General features: G+C 43.6%; 1 protein-coding gene across 2 annotated transcripts in view; it reads left to right on the top strand.

Moving 5' to 3' along the window:
- The window catches only part of LOC138301234 (collagen alpha-1(II) chain-like), a 1268735-nt gene that overhangs the window by 246723 nt on the left and 1004511 nt on the right, over positions 1–17501 (top strand). For both annotated transcript variants that reach the window (XM_069241494.1, XM_069241495.1), the window contains exons 3-5: positions 12109–12256; positions 15628–15786; positions 16430–16625. In XM_069241494.1, the coding sequence (XP_069097595.1) occupies positions 12109–12256; positions 15628–15786; positions 16430–16625 (503 nt within the window). The remainder of the gene's footprint in view (positions 1–12108; positions 12257–15627; positions 15787–16429; positions 16626–17501) is intronic.

The following is a 17501-nucleotide window of genomic DNA, read 5'->3' on the forward strand; positions in this document are numbered from 1 at the left end:
CCTGCCAGCGGAGCAGAGCTCACCTGGTGCAGCCCAGTTGGGCTGCACAGCACATAACTGGCCTGCAGCGCGTACCGGAGCAGAGGAAGGAAGCAGTCGCTGAAGAGGAGGACTCCCTGGGAAGTTCTAGGTAAATCTACTCCTCTTCTCTTGGTCATTGAAATGGCAGCTTTCACTGCCTACCGCGCTGGCCTGAATACAGGCCCAGGGCCATAGGCAGTGAACGCTGCCATTTGAGGCCTTTTGTGCACCGGCCTGTCCCGTGTGCAGTGCACATTGGGAAGGAGGTGCTCACCAGGCCTGGCAGCTTTTACTGCCTACGGCCCTGGCCTGCATTCAGTGAAAAGGCAGCAAAAGAAATTTGCAGTTTCAGGCCTCTTGTGCACCAGCCTGTCCTTCAACAGGCCAGTGCACGAGAGGCCTGAAACAGCAGTTTTCACTGCCAGGGTCCTCTCCTGAATGTGCCCGATCTCAGAAGCGCAAAGCAGGGCTGACCAGGCCCAACCCTGCTTAGCGCTTCTGAGATCTGGCGTATTCAGGAAACCGCAGTTCACCGAACTCAGCCTCTGCAAAATTCCACTGTGTTTGAATTCCGTGGAGACAGACTCTGTGAACTCCGCCCAGGCCTAATCAATATCCGGAATACTGATGTCTGGAAAGTCACAAGAATGGCTACATCATTCTTAAATGGAAACTCACCCTAGTACTTGGTACAAAAATAATAACCATAGAAATCCGTAGTTCCTTTAGATCTGTAGTTGATCTGTTTCTAAGTGAATGGGTTTTGCACTATAAAAATTGCTCAGGATAATTTTTTGATATGAATAACTTGTGTGTGTCACTAAAAAGATATGGAATAGTTTGACATCTTTCGAACTGTTTCAGGTGACTTTTAAAACGAAAGACTTGTATTAGTACAATGGGACATAGTTGACAACAGTGCTTAGGTGACTTCAAAGTGTAGCTCTCCTCATATTGTGCAAGAGGTCTGTTTTATTAACCCTGCTTAAGCAAATACTCAACTCGGGAAAATTACTTGAGACAGATTAAAATAAGAATATATAATCCAGTGTAAAGATTTATTACACTTGAATTCCCACGCAAATCGGCTTGTTCACCTCTCTTACTTCTCTGTGTTGTGAGATGAGGAGGTGGCCGTGTGCCAGCGAGGTTCTGAGGCCCAGTGTCTCCTAGGTTTGAAGATGTCCTGAGTGGTAAGCCTCTTTACGGATGGGCAGGTCTGATCTCACACTAAATGGTAGCATTGTTTTGAACTGGTGGCACCTGTAACTGTGACGAGACCGAAGATTTCTAGTGGTTTCTCCTGCTCATTTCTTCTCATCCCTTGCAGATGTCGTGTGATGGTGATTTAGTGATTTAGAGAAGTCAAGGAAACCGATCCACATAACATTTGCTTCGGTTTCAGAGGTTGTGAATGCATTGGTGGGATCCCACAGTCAAACACTGCACAATTCTTACTTTCCAGCATCTTCTGTAACCGGTTGTATGTTAACAACTAAATCACACATCACACATCAAGCCCAACCTGCTTTATTAGCAAACTTCAGGACACATGTACACGAGGCTCACTTATTGTCACCTTGTTAACGTTTAACCCATTGATTAATATCACTTCAGCGGGATACACTTTAAAAAATACACTGTAAACCCATGGACAAAGTGCTGTTAAAAATGGGGATTTATTCTAAGACACTCGATGGTAATAGGTCGAGATCCCCACCTACAAAATACATTTTCAAAATACCACTTTCGACTTTTCTTTCTTTCTTGGAAGTTATAGGTGCGGCGGATTGAAGCCTGGCTGAAGGCAGACAGAGGCTGCACAGAATATCTGTGATCAAACACTGTAAGGCTGGGCGTTCCTTGCCTCTAGCCCCTGCAGGCACGTCTTCACAACATTCAGCATCTTATGTGCCTTGGAATGTCACTGTTTGTCAGATCTAATCACTCCCGAGAATTCTTATTTTATGTCTGTGACTGTAATAAACACAGAGCATGGAGGAACCCCCTGATAAACTCTTACATGGCCACTGGTGTTTCCGTCGTTTAATCCTTTTCCTGTCTTCCCAGAATGTCAGAGTAGTTTGTGAAGTGTCACATTATATCTGTGCACTGATTTGTAAAGAGAAGAAGCCAAGAATGGGTGGACTGATTTATAAATATTACTGAAAAAATCGGTATGCACTGAATCAGTACTTTATATTCTGCGTATTGAGTGCCCAGTGCTTAAATTGTAAATAAAAAGGTGCCGGTGCCCAAGGCCCTCCTCTTAAACACGCGGCTGCTGCAATTAAATGTGCGAGCATGGAATACTGAGGCGGCGTAATCCTGAAGCCATCGCCGGCCTCTTCAATCCATATAAACAGTGCTTAATTTGTAAATAAAAAGGTGCTGGTGCCCAAAGCCTTCTTCCTAAACATGTGGCTGCTGCAATTAAATGTGTGAACAAGGCATACTGAGTCAGAGTAATCCTGAAGCCATCTCGGGCCTCTTCAATCCATTTAAAGCCCCTCCCTGTCCCCTGAGCTCACTCTTGCAGCTTTCTACTTTCTCCCTTTGTCACGCTTTTCCGTTTTTCTCTTCCTCCGTCTTTCCCATATGTGTCTTTTGCTGGCAGCAAATGCTTGAGGCCAAAGAGCAAGCCCCGGCCCTCAAAAATAAGTGCTGGTGCTCAGCACCGGAAACAACAAGCACAAATAAAGCACTGCATATAAAGCCACTCCCTGCCCCTTCAGCTCACACTTTCAGCTTTCTACTTTTTCCCTTTGTGACACTTTTTTGTTTTTCCCTTCCTCCGTCTGGTCCATATGTCTCTTTTGCTCGAGCAAATGCTTGAGGCAGAAGAATAAGCCCCGGCCCTCAAAAATAAGTGCCGGCGCTCAGCACCGGAAACAACAAGCACAAATTAAGCACTGTGAGTGTCTCTTCTGTAGGGAGCGATATTTTTAATTCGTTTTCTGTTGTTTTAAAAAAAAAAAAATTGTGAAGTATTTATGGTGTGCTGGACAGCAAATGAGACATCTAACTGCCAAACAAATATACTTTAAAACCAATGGGATTATTTTAAAAAATGACTTTTGTTTGTGGGTGCATCAGTCTTGTTTCAGCTATTCTGTGATTCATTCAGATATACATCCTTGCTGTTACCCTAGTTGTACATACCTACTGTCCCCTCCCATTCGCGTTTGTACTAATGCTTCATGAGGTAGGTGCTTCCCAGGAGACATCCAGCCTTGTTACTTAATAGTAACTATGCAGTACTATTCTTGAGAGAGGGCGTTCTCCAGTAGGTATTGACAGGACGGAATCAAAGGGTTCAAAGGCTAGTTTAGGATCCTACTGTTCAGACTGTGCCTGGGAATATCAACAAGACAGAAAACTGTTACAACAATATGGAGGGACAAAATATTGCAAGGTAAGTGCCAGGTAGAGGTAAGGATGTACTATTCTTAACTCCACATCTACTTACCTTGAGGATATATGTGTATATATATTTATATATGTAAATATATAAACACTCCCTTATACGTAAATAAGGCCACCGGCACTCCGTGAAAGTATAAATAGGATTTAATTCAATCCACACAGGAACGCGTTTCGGCATCTCCGCCTTTCTCAACCTGTGGGGCCGCCATTTTGGCCCCCTTTATATATCATGTTTGACATGCCACACGCACTTCATTTAAAGCAACACAGTTAATTAAATACAATACATATGCTTATACTTGTACCCCAAACTAGTAAATCATAAATTACAGGTCTACTAACAATTTGGTCATCTGCTGCAAAAATCCACTTTCAAAATTCGGAAAACTAACAATAAGCAATAACTGTGAAAAATAATATTAATAAATGTCAACAGTAAATAATAAATGGATAATATGGAGTAATGCCAAGGTTCATTCAGCTACAAGGAACAGGAGAACTAATCTTGAATTTCGAGATATGAATTAAACATATTAATGATTCCAAAAAAGAAGAGCACCATACCCTAGAGGATATCCATATCCCCCCACTCATTAAACAAATGTAATGTTTTTAACATGTATATCTACAACATCTCATAGGAGAAAAAACTCATTAATGCATGTAGCCTGCTGTATATACATTAATTTAGGTATACATTTTTTGGAAAGGGGGGGGGCTGGCGGGGTGGGTAAAATAACTCACTTGAGAGAGAAGATAATATCAACTACATGTATTAACTCAGATGGATATATAATTCCTCACTGGAATTCAATCCCGCCGGTTCTCCGTCGGCGGGGTAAGAAAAGATGTCCGTGGAGGGGATAGAGAGAAAAACTTGAGGAAGTTGGAGTCCAGATATATTCTTACACTAGATTCTAGAGAACCAGCCGGATTGAATTCCAGTGAGGAATTATATATCCATCTGAGTTAATACATGTAGTTGATATTATCTTCTCTCTCAAGTGAGTTATTTTACCCACCCCGCCAGCCCCCCCTCTTTCCAAAAAATGTATACCTAAATTAATGTATATACAGCAGGCTACATGCATTAATGAGATTTTTCTCCTATGAGATGTTGTAGATATACATGTTAAAAACATTACATTTGTTTAATGAGTGGGGGGATATGGATATCCTCTAGGGTATGGTGCTCTTCTTTTTTGGAATCATTAATATGTTTAATTCATATCTTGAAATTCAAGATTAGTTCTCCTGTTCCTTGTAGCTGAATGAACCTTGGCAATTACTCCATATTATCCATTTATTATTTACTGTTGACATTTATTAATATAATGTTTCACAGTTATTGCTTATTGTTAGTTTTCCGAATTTTGAAAGTGGATTTTTGCAGCAGATGACCAAATTGTTAGTAGACCTGTAATTTATGGTTTACTAGTTTGGGGTACAAGTATAAGCTTATGTATTATATTTAATTGACTGTGTTGCTTTAAATGAAGTGCGTGTGACATGTCAAACATGATATATAAAGGGGGCCAAAATGGCAGCCCCACAGGTTGAGAAAGGCGGAGACGCTGAAACGCGTTCGTGTGTGGATTGAATTAAATCCTATTTATACTTTCACGGAGTGCCGGTGGCCTTATTTATGTATAAGGGAGTGTTTGTATTTCAGACGTGGTGGCGCACGTTTACCGGGCACCATTGGCCGTCAGGAGCAACGAGGGTATTGCCAAATACAAGTGTGAAAATATGTAAATATATATATATATATATATATATATATATATATATATATATATATATATCACCAATATATGTGGAGGAAAATATAGAAACTTACCTTTAAATATTTTGTCTCTTGATATTGTTTTAATGATATTCTGTCTCATCTGTATTCGGCATTCCATATTTCCATCCTACACCACTCTTCCACAGGTCTATAGAACCCAGGGTGGCCTACTCACAGACAATTTTACTCTATTATTATAACTTCAGCCTCAGGATGTAGATGTGGCACAGCAGCTAAAGAACGCTACAAATTTCACAATGCTGCGTTATTGTAATGCTGGTGCCACCAGGAAGATGGAACTATTGGGGTGTGGCTAGAACACCTTCCTCCAAATAGAGACTTGGACCGCTCTCACAACAGATGAGCTTCTCTTTTGTTTTCAAAAGAATGCAATGCCCCACACTTGGAGCCATGCAGCAACCATGTTTGGAGTCCACGCATATAACCACGTTGCACTTTATGTGGCTCTCCATTTACCGCAGTGCACAACAGTTACAACCCGGTGCAAGGGTGACCAAGCTACATCTGCTCTACAGTTGTGGGAAGGTGTCTCTTCAGCTGAGCGGGAACCTCCACTGCCCAGGTTAATGGTGTGGCAGCATGAGAGGAGGAACAGGCACATCTCTGATCATGCTCTCAGTATAGAGTTGTTTTATACCGCGCTGGTGCTCTCTATGGTATTACAGCGCTTTACAAGGAATACCTAATATGCAAGGATCCAAAGATAATACAGGTGTAAAACAACAAAATATCAATAAAGCCCGAGAAAAAATAAATGAGCTTTGAAGGCTGGGTGAGAATACGAAGGAGGAGAAGAGGGAGTGTCAGGGATGGGAAGAGTCTGAAGAAGGTCAGTTAATGGATTGAGCATAAGGGAGAGCTAGAAAGAGAGGAAAAGAGACATGGATGGATGAGGAGGGCTTGGCACAGGATAAATGGGGAACAGAGGAGGAAAGGTGGAGCAACGGGAAAAAAGGAAATCCAGGGAGCGTCAAAAGAAAAGCAGCTGAGAGGCAACATTAAGGGGGGTGGAGAAAGAAGAAGGCAGATGGATTGGGAGGGATGAGGTAATAAAAGGGGAAACAGATAAGCTAAACAATAGCAAGACAAGCATTTGCAATGCAATAGGTCTCGCATTTGCTTGAGTTAGAGCCACTGGCTTTGTAAATGCATAACTGGACTTTTCTTGCCACATTGGTGAACTCTGTCGCATAATTTGGTCCTAACTGCGACATAATTCCATTGGCCCTGCATATAACTAAAGCACTTCCATTTACCTTCTTCCTCTATCTGCAGCAACAAATGAAAATGTTGCCATTTAGCATTCTAATTTAAATCTGCCATGCTAATTAGAATAGAATACCACTTTCACCCCCGTGCCCCATTAGAGTTGCTAGTTGCTGGCTAACTAACAGAAACGCTGGGGGGAGGCTAGGAGTAGAAATATTAACTATAGGTTCCTGGATCACTTAAGGCCCCTCTCACCCCACAGTTTGAAGGCCTATGCGTTAGGGTGACATTTTCTGCTAAACGTGAGCGGCACTGCTGATGCAGAGGGTAGAAACAAGCCACACAAAGAGTTTGCATACCTCTAAATATGGTGGGGTCTGATGTTGGCAGTCTGTCCCTTACTGGCTGGGAAGCAGTAGCAGGGGTGTGAAGTGTTGTTCTGTTGTTGAACTTTCTTTCTTGCTCCAGGCTGGTAACCTAGGCGACGGGCCAGCGAGGTGGGGTCTGGAGTGGCCTGGAACATGGCAGGCCAGCGGGTGTAGTGCAGAGGCCGAGGGCTTGGGGAGGGGATGTGGACTTTGGTGAATGGAATCCTAGCTGTTCGTTGCATATTCCCCACCTGAACACATTTTGTGTTACTGGACAAAATACTTCATCTGTCTGGACCTCAGTTGCTATTTCTGCAGATGCTGGGAGCACGTGAAACATGCAAAATGCACATGTCAAACGCTCGATAAATAACTGCAAACAAAGTCCAAATCTAGGAACTCTGGGGTCAAAAAATGCTTTTTGCCAGGTAAACTTTGCTCCTGGTGTACTCTTGGTGAATTTGTTGGTGGCTGAAGTTAGTGAGGGTCTAACAATGGAATATCTGGTCCTCTCACTGCACTGATGCAGCAGGGTGGCTTGGAACATTAAACAATATGTGCTGATCGAGGTACAAGTGAGGGTCATACTCTCTCAGCACTGTTTGTATAACATGAAACTCACAATCAAAATACTTGTATGGGGTGCATTTGAGGTAAATGGCAGGAATACATTTGTAATGTGAAGCGCTTCCAGGCAACAGCTGGTAGCAAAAAGCACTAAATAAAATAAATTATATTGTACTAACACTGTGTGGGTTGACTTTGATGTCGGCCGTGGACCCAGAAGGCTTAATTAGCATTTTCAGTTGTCCACATTGAGTGATTCTGGGGAAATACCATCCATTGTAGTTCTCTTTCTTTACTTGCCGACATGGAGAGCGCTTAGAGGCAGGCCGCACATTAGTATTAAGTGCGTTTTTACACAAAAACTGGATATGTTCTTAGTCGGAAGGATTACTCAAATGCAGTGTGCAGTAATAGAACACAGTGAAGGACACGCACTATTTCTGGTGTTTTAAAAAGCACTAAGGCTTGAGGTTTTCCATTTTACTGTATATTGGTAGATTTCACTGGTATTTGTGTTTTGGGTGACCACGGAGTCTCAAGAGTAGAGGGTGGCCACCTGGAAGCGGATACCATTTGTAACTCAGAGCAGTACCCGGACATGCTATGTCTAGAGGGCTAACACGTGTCTAGGCGCTAGAGCTACCTTACATGCTCTGGCCCGCACCTTACTGCCTATATTGCAGCTAATAGCATGCCTCTTTGTGTGGGCTTGGGCATCCTCGGGTTTAGTTTGTCACACCCTTTATTTGCAGCGCTATAAAGACACAGGCCTAAGTAACAGACACTATATGAAAACATGTTCATGTCATCTCCCCAATGCTGAAATGCCGCAGCCGGGAGGAGGGAGAAAAGGCAGCTCTCGTTGTGAATGTCCTCAAGTATGGCGGACAGCCGTAACAGGAAATGCCTGGAAAAAGAATGAATATCGTAAATCCCTCTTACGGCTGTCCGCCATACTTGAGTAAGTCGTCGAGCCTCTGATGAGTTTGTGTGGCAGAAAAGTATGTCCCTTCTGCACATAGATCTGCTTCACCAGTTCCATATTACAATACATGAGAATATTCTTCACCAGTACGCAAAACAGAAGCAACTCCCGTCCGGTAACCCGCCATGGCATTCAAACCCAAACTCGGCCGACCTGTTAAAACCCCAACCCCCACACAAAATACCAATCAACTAGCCCTGTGCAGTGACAGATGCACGGCAGGGCTCTGCAAAAATCTGCCTCTGTTTTGGACAATGATGTGTTTTAGATGCTGAGAATATCTGGTCATTAGGAGCATGTCTGAGAACGCCTACAGGATTGGGTGAACAGGACACCAGGCGCGAACAGTTGGGAGCAGCAATGGCACCCAAGATGACTAAGCAACTACAAGCGAGGAGAGAGCAGAAAGAAAAAAGTAGTACTCTGAAGGAAACATATGGCCGATAGTGAAAGGATCCATTAAGCAGGGGCAGTCTCCAGGGCTGGAACAAAGGCGGGAGAAACGTAAAGCATTTACAAAACAAACCAAAAGAAGTATGAAAGGCAGGCCAAAGAACGAATGAAAGTGATGGGCGTGAGATGGGCATGGTTAGAAACCCACAGAGTAGATTACAATATGTCGCAGGGAGCAGCAGATGTACGCTGCTAGGCTCGACCTAAAAAAAGAACAGCAGAACTAACGGCACTGAGCGCACCCCAATGGAAAAGGAATGGCTGCATCGTACAAAGTTACAGGAATGAGTTAAAAAAAATAGTTTTGGAGCTTTGTGGAAAGCCAGTATGTTCCAGTGCTAGATGGACGCAAAGCAGTAGCAGAGGCAGGAAAGGATTCTTTTAATGCAAGGGAAGTCAATAGTTGTGGTTTCACCAGAAGGGGTGAGTTCTTGCTCCTGGGTAGCCTCGATCCACAGAGATCGTAGGAGGGTCAGTTAGGTTCCATGGTCTGCCCAGGCGAAGAGCTTCAAAAGTGAGACAGCAGACTTTGAATATTCTCTGAGCTTCAAGAGGAAACCAGTGCACGTTTCTCAGGATGGGAGTGATGTGACTGGATTTGTTTTTCTTTGATAATATAAGTGCTGTGGAGTATGGGATAGCTTTTAGGAGGAGCAGAAAAATGGTTAGGAGGCCAGCAAGAAAGACATTACTGGTGTGAGTCCTGGAGATGATCAGAGCGTGAACAGCAGTCCTAAGTTGATCATGAATAGAAGAAACTTCATTCTTTTTATTTGGCGAAGATGGTCATCGGCAAGGGGGCCGGATTGGTAACCTGCATTGACCTAGAAAGTGAGCAGTCAATCTAAAAGGTAATGGATTTGACAGAACTCATGGGGGTGGTCAGATTGGCAGCGATTTTGTTTGTGGCTTCACAGGTTAGGGAGAAATTCAATTTTTTGAGGGTTGAATTTTATGTAGTTGGTAGTCAGCCAGCCTTACAGACTTTCAGTCCACGCTGGATGGCTTGTAGATAAGCATCATGGAATGTTTGCACAGCAATCTGTAGTCCCCACTTGGTAAGTGTATGTCTGGGCCTAGTATGCAGTCATTCCACGCCTCAAACAAGGATAATAACCAATTGTACTTTCAGGCAAAAGGAAGTAAATACAATACTCTGCCTGGTTGAATATCTAGTGGATTTAAGATTAGCTCTAGATTTTAATGTAACCAACCTGAGAAAAAAAAAAAATATCTTGTAATATCTGTTAGAAAGTTGGATTTGCATATTTAAAAGCATGTGCATCATATGCAGGAAAGACAACTTATTTTCTCTACATCATAATAGAACAGTTTTAAGAACATATTTGTGAAAGTTTTTACTTGATAGCTTACCATGGACTACTGTCCCACCTCATGTTGAAGAAGCAACAGCTGGCCCAGATAATTTTAGAAGTGACTATTGGCCCTTGAGGGGATAGGAAGTGGCTAATATCACTTTTGGCTTAATAAATGATAGCCAACTTTGACGGTTTAAGATGTGATGGTAGCACCCTGATGGCTTAAGTGATTACTCACCCTCACAATGTTCTGCAACGTGATTTGAATTGCGACTGCTGCCCCACGTTTCAGGAAGTAATTGCTACCTCCAAAGTGTTAGAAAGAAACTGTTGCCTCCCCATGCTTTAGAAAGCAGCTGCTTCCACCACATGATGTGGAGAAATGCCACTGTCTCCACATACTTTGGAAGTGGCAGCTGCAATCTGTGGGTTTAGAAATGATGGCATCTACTACAAAGTTTGCAGTGACTCCGCCTTGCTCTAGGAGTGGTTTATGCATCCTGCATTAAAAAAGTGACCACCACTTGTTTGTGGAGGTGGCTCTACCTTCTTTATTTAGTAAGCAACCCCTGCCCCCCATTGTTTAGAACGCTATGACTCAATTTCTTGTGTATGAACCTTTGAATTAGATGTATCTAGCCTTGTGAAGTAGGCATGACCTCTGTGCTAGTTTGATTTCGGGAATGACTTTTGACCCATTCCAGCACCTTAATATATGAAGTGAATGTTACTTCTAATGGTTGCTCAAGTGACTGATGTCCACTTGTTATTTTAGTGAGTGGTTACTCTCTTGCTTATGCTTTATGGAAAGCCTATTTCCCTTTTATGGTTTAGGAAGTAACTGAAGTGACTGTCACCGGTCACGGATTCATAGTGACTGCTGCCATCTCATGGGTTTGCAAGGGATGGCTTCTTTCATTGTGTAGAACATTGCAGCTTTTCTGTTGAGGTATTTGTAGTGCCTGCTGATGTTTGGTAGTTTGGGAAGCAACTGATAGTAACTGCTGATCCTCATGGTGGATTAGTTGACTGTTGCTGTCAAGTGGTTTTTAAGGCCTGACGTGACTGTGCAGCCATGGCCAGACAATAATGTGAAATTCACTAGTCGAGGGGCTTTGGCTACATACACATGTTGTAGCCAGCAGTACATGTTTTGATTGAACAAAAGTTAAGTGATTCCAGACTACGCACATGACATTGTAATTCTATTAAAGGGTTTTAGTTAACTGGATAATGTATTGTGGTTTTCTCTGACAGCAGCACAGATGGAAGTAGGGCAGTCATTCACCTACATGTTTTTTTTTACGTCTGGCTTGACAGACTGTTACCTGACTTTTTAACTTGCACTAGTATGATTCTACAGCTCTTTGCTTCCACATAAATACATATTCATCCCCATGTTATATACTTGAAATGCTTCACATTACCATACAACAATTCTTTAAGGCCAGACCTATTGGCATTTCCAATGTTTGTTTACCTAATGGTGGCATTCTCATTGTTTGGGAAGTAACTGCGGCTATTTCATTATTTGGAATAAAACTGCTGGCCCTGTTGCTTGAGTTTCTGCCGCCTCTTCAAAGCTTGGAGTTACTACTCCCACAGGTGCCCCATAGCGCTTGCATCATTGTCAGCCACGTGTCACGGTGAACTGCAGTCATGATGGAGGGGCCAGAGGTGATACGTAAGGTGCATGGAAGGGCACAGCCTTTACCACCCTGACTCAACATACCTCACTCGGGTATTCTGTACTAAAAATTAAAGAGGGGATATGTAGCAGGTTTGCAGTGTTTTCTTAATAGCAGCAAACATAGCGCTTCTATTCTCAGTGCTGGATAAAACGTGTTTTCAAAAAGGCATGCTATTATGTTTGCAGTCGAATAGGAAGATGGGCTGATCACTATTTCTCTTTTTTCAAATACACTCTTTATTTCTCTCTTCTCTACGCAGATGAGGTGAACCTGCTGACCAAGATTACTTCACATGCCCTGGACCTGGTCAACATCTCACTGAGCCATGATGAGGCCAACTGCAGTGCCCTGGAAATCGGGCAGTACTCTACCCTAAGCATGCCCACTAGGGCTGCCTTTGGCTTCAGGTGAGCATTTCTCTCTCTGTGAGGTGAACGTCCCGTCTACAAATGAATGACTTCCATTACATAAAAGTGTGCTGTGATCCAACGGGAGTCACATGCAGGAGTTATCAGCATCTATGCAAATAGATGGCACATTTTGCAGCAAACTTGATTTAGGGATATTGCACTGCTTTACCGAGACAGCTTTATTTTTTTTATTTTATTGCACACAACAACGCATTTGAACATTTTTGCATGGGGACATATGGACGGGGGGTGTACGGCATGGGTGTTAATGAACAATAAAGACACAGTGCATGCAGTTATCAGATATACATCTATAGACAATTGCAGTGATATATTACCGTTACATTACTGTGTAGCAGAGTAGTTAAGACGGTTCTTGTAAGACAAGGTATTCCTTGACAGCACTTTTAAATAATGCAAGTACAGGGACGGTGAATTTAATGCAAGTACAGGGACGGTGAATTTAATGCAAGTACAGGGACGGTGAATTTCAGCTGGTAGGGAGCTCCACTGCAGTGGCAAGAGTAACTGGAAAGAACTCCACGTCTTTCCTGTTCATGGAAGTTTGTTAGTAGCCAGTGGCCTTTGGTTGTCTGACTGTATATTGCAAGTATGCATGCATCGTATGAGGGTGACAGAGAAGGTAGTTCAGGGATATGGGGCCAGATGTAGCAAAGGTTTTTACCCATTCTGTATCTATGGGAAAAAGTGTTCGTACATATGGCCCATGATCCCTTGATTATCTGTACACCCTCTTGCCTGACCTCTCAGTCTTACTTCAGACCTTACACCTCCATGGCATCTCCTAAACCTCATGGTCCCCAAAACACTTTATGAACAAGTCTCATTTTAAGTTCACATTCAGATTTCTGCCCAGTGGGCATATGCAGTGCTTAATTTGTGCTCGTTGTTTCTGGTGCTGAGCACCGGCACTTATTTTTTAGGGCCGGGGCTTATTCTTCTGCCTAAAGCATTTGCTGCAAGCAAAAGACACATATGGGAAAGACGGAGGAAGGGTAAAACAAAAAAGCATCATACCAGAGTGAGCTGGAGGGGCACAGAGTGGCTTTATATGGATTGAAGAGGCCCGGGATGGCTTCAGGATTACAATGCCTCAGTATTCCGTGTTCCCACTTTTAATTGCAGCAGCCGCATGTTTTTGACTTCCGTGGACCCCTACTTTATCATTACTGGAACCTGGAATCCCCCCACTGAATCATTATTGGAATCTGGGGACCCCCACAGAGTCATTACTGACAGTCAGGGACCCCTTCCTAAATATTGTTGACAATTTGAACCACAAACCAATACACAAAAATACAGAAACAATCACTCCATCAAACACATACACAAATGATAACACATTTCATTTATTTTGCAAACAAATAATATCAAAAAAATAAAACCTTTAATAGGAAAGTTGGAGCTTTTCTAAATTCAACTGAAACCTCACACCATCCATAGTATAATCTGTTTGATGCACCTGCTCTGCTCCCACAAATCAATCTGAGGATACTAATTTAATTTGTAGCCTCTAATTTCAAATGCCTTCACATTTACAGTACATTTTTAAATGTTCAATTGTACAATTACCCACTTTACTTATGTACACTTTATTACAATTTTAAGATTAGCTAATTTTCTAAGGAGTCACAGACCGCCTGAGGAGGTTTTGCGGGCCCCAGGGGTCCCCAGACCACAGGTTGGGAACCACTGTTCTAAGTTTTAGAACAATATATCTGTTCCTAACAATAACTGACTGCCATCTTGCCATATAAAACATAGGACATTAACATTAATTTCTTTTTTTATAGTAAACCTAACCGTACCGTTCCACCGGTGCCTGCTCCTCCTCACTGACCTCATCACAACCCCTACAGTTAAGTAAGGGCTGCCTCCTCGCTGATTAACTAGACCAAACCCTAGCGGCGGCTGCCACAGATATCGAGGGGCGAGGGGATGATGGGAACCAGAGGGCGGGGGATAAATTAAATTTTAAAAAAAGCTTACAGTTCGTCACCGCGGTCCTCTCCTGCTGCCTTGATCGTCCTCTTTTCCTTTTCTGGTGTCCCAGCATTCACATTCTCTGGGACACCAGAAGAGGCTCCCCAGCAATCCTGGCACTGCTTACATGCTAAACATAGTATATAAGCAGCATCAGGATTGATCTGAGCGGCAGTGACTGCCACTCAGACACAACCCTAGGGCCTTTGCAGTTTCTCCAGCCCATCTGTGTACACAGCCGGGCTGGAGAAACATAAGTGCGCATGTGTGTTTGGACAGCCGTCTTAGGCCGTCCAAACACACATTCGCACTTAGTGCACGCAATTCCTCACCCCACTTCCACCTCCTGAGGCCCAGCTCGGCCTCTCCCTGCTGGCTAAGCCAGCAGCAGAAAAATAAAACGATATTCAAATATCATTTTATTTTTCTGCTGCTGGCTCTTAGCCAGTGGGCGACGCTCCTCCGCAATTGCCAAACCCCTGTTCCTTGTTCCCTTCTCAACTTCTACAAGGTGCAGCCAGCCTACCCTTTCTCCTATGGCACTTCGGTGCCTCAGCTCGCTTCCCTCCATATTTCTAAGACCAAGCTATTTAGTGTCCAGCACCACGAAGCTGATACCTCCACCATAGCTGCCATTTTCACAGGGTAACAGCACCCTCCAAAATCTGCTGATCGTCCCCTCTGCTGCCAGCACTTTCGTCATAAACACAGAGCCAAAAATATTGCTAAAGCCATGGTCATTGGTTTATCCAAGTTTGCCAAGTACTCGTACAGCCAAACCACTGTCTCACAAAATATCCCCTTTCACAAAATGCACGATATCTATATAATTATAGGTCCCTTTCTACCCCCCGCCCCCCACGTATGTCTACGGAAGGCACTCTTAAAAAATGACTGTTCAATGCACTAATCACGTCGCCTCTACTTTTGCTCCTAAAAAGCAGCAGTTACTACAAGAAAAATCACTACTCATACTCCCATTTTGGGTACCATTCCTGGCTACGGCCTAAAAAAATATTTTGCTGTTCACCTGTGCACCAGAAACCGCACAACAGAAGCTCACTCTCCTGTGTTGACCCTTGCACTCCAGAGCTAATGAATGTCACGCGCTCCTGAGCACTGGGCTTTTTTAGATGACGACCAGTTGACCAATCACTGTCTGTCCCCTTTATGACCTTATAGTACCTCACCAAACAGGTTATAGGCCCTACATGCAGCAATTACAATTCCGACCCTGTGGAGAACTCGACCATACTCAAGAGTAGCGTCTTCTGTTTTTTACGAAGGGTGTCTTGAGACATCATTTGGCATCATGCTATGGCGTTGGCTGCACACTAACCCTTCTCTCCTCCTTTCTCCTGCAGCTTTGCAGACGAGCTGAGTGTGCTCATGAAGGTCCGCTACAGCCTGAAGGAGGACACCAGCCTCTTAACTATCCTCAATGTCCGCGGCCACGTTCTCTTGCAAATCCAGATTAACCCCCATGTGCTCGTCTTGGTGTCAGAGCGTAGAGGGCACTACGAGTAAGTCTTCGACGACCATCCCAACAGCATGATAAGGGTCGCATATGCATGGCAAATTATGGGAGTTCAGCAATGCAAATGTTGTAACAGGCGGGGGTGAGAAAAGTAGGGCTATTCATGGGCTTATCACGAAATAGAACTCTGTACTTAAATAAACTCGTGGGGGGGCTTCCTCGACAACATTTTAGACATAAATATAAGGCAAAGAGCCGCTTTTTGCCGGCTGCAGCAGCTCCATGGGAGTTATAAGTAGGGCATGTTGTGTCACTTGCAGTGGAGAATTTCCCTAGATTCCCCAGGATGCCTTCTCTTTAGAAATGAATACAGACAAGAGATGTTGTCCTGTTACCTTAGGTACAGATTTTTCTTGGCTCAGAAACTACAAAGCTGTTACTCCCCGTTTAGGAGTTTAAATTATATGCCCCCTTCCACACTTGATGGGTCTCTAGCTCTTTCTCTTCGTAATTTATGCTTCTGTATGAACCTACGTGATGTGCTGTTTTTATGGGAGAAGCGAGTGGTGCAAATCATGAATTGTACTTCAATTCTCCCTTATTTTATATGGTGTTTCTCATTGCGGGTTCCTAAATTAATCATCCTTTCCTCTCCCTCTTCTTGCACTTCATCTGTGCTTGCATTTAAGGTTCCCCATCACCACTCTTACTGACGGAGAATGGCACCGTATAGCCCTAGGAATCTCTGCAGATGGAGTGCAGCTGTATGTGGACTGCGGACTAGTTGAAAACATCTCCTGGACAAACTTCTTTGGAATGGGAGTGACCACTGATGGGCTACTTATGGTCGGGGGTCTCATCGAACCATTTGAGATTCCATTCACGGTGAGATGTGTTCAGTTCATGCTTCATGGATAGGGCAGCTTTCAGAAGTTACTTAGCCTCTTGGTGGTGTGGTGGGTCCTCTTTGCAGCTGTTGGCTGCCCGAAAGTGTGGGATAAGATGCTCTGACTCATGCTGCACATTTGAAAAAAAAACATTCCAAAGCCGCCTAGACATCGTAACTGGCTTTGTGTAATGTTGGACTGTTACCCTTTTGTATACTTATACTATATATAAGTCTGCTGTATTGCATTTAATCAATGAATTAATCAGGATTTACAGAGTGTGGCTAATCACGCGATAGAGTATCTAGGCAATTTCATATCCCAGAGACTTGTTCCAACAGCCAGGTTTGAGCACCCTTTGGAAATCCAGCAGTGAGGTTATGGTCCGGAGTTGCGTGGGGAGGCTCTTTCAGGTATTTGCTGCAATTGGTGAGGAGGAGTGTCCTCCTCTTTTGCTTCAGTAGCTGCGGGGAGTATAGGAAAGTGAAAGGGAGGTGGAAAGTAGTTTCCTCAATGGTTGGTGGAATTTCAGGCAGTGGTTAATGTAGGCCGGTCCTTAGTTGTGCAGAGCCTTGTGCCTGTGGGTTAGCAACTTGATTAGGCATCTTTTCTGTACAGACAGCCAGTGGAGTTGCCTGGAGTGGGGTGAGATGTGGGTTCATCAGGGAAGGTTGAATGTGATTCTGGCTGCAGCATTCTGTATTGTCTGAAGTTTCTGTAGGAGGTATGTGGTGATTCCTATGTAAAGAGTAATGCCGTAGTCCAGTTGGCTGGTGATGAGGGCCTGTCACTGTGCATCTCGTGGACAGGGATAGCCACTTGAAGATCTTATGTTGCATGCACAGGGTGTGGAACCAAGCGAAGGAGACAAGGT

Source organism: Pleurodeles waltl, chromosome 6 (genome assembly GCF_031143425.1).
Source record: "Pleurodeles waltl isolate 20211129_DDA chromosome 6, aPleWal1.hap1.20221129, whole genome shotgun sequence".
Lineage (NCBI taxonomy): Eukaryota > Metazoa > Chordata > Amphibia > Caudata > Salamandridae > Pleurodeles > Pleurodeles waltl.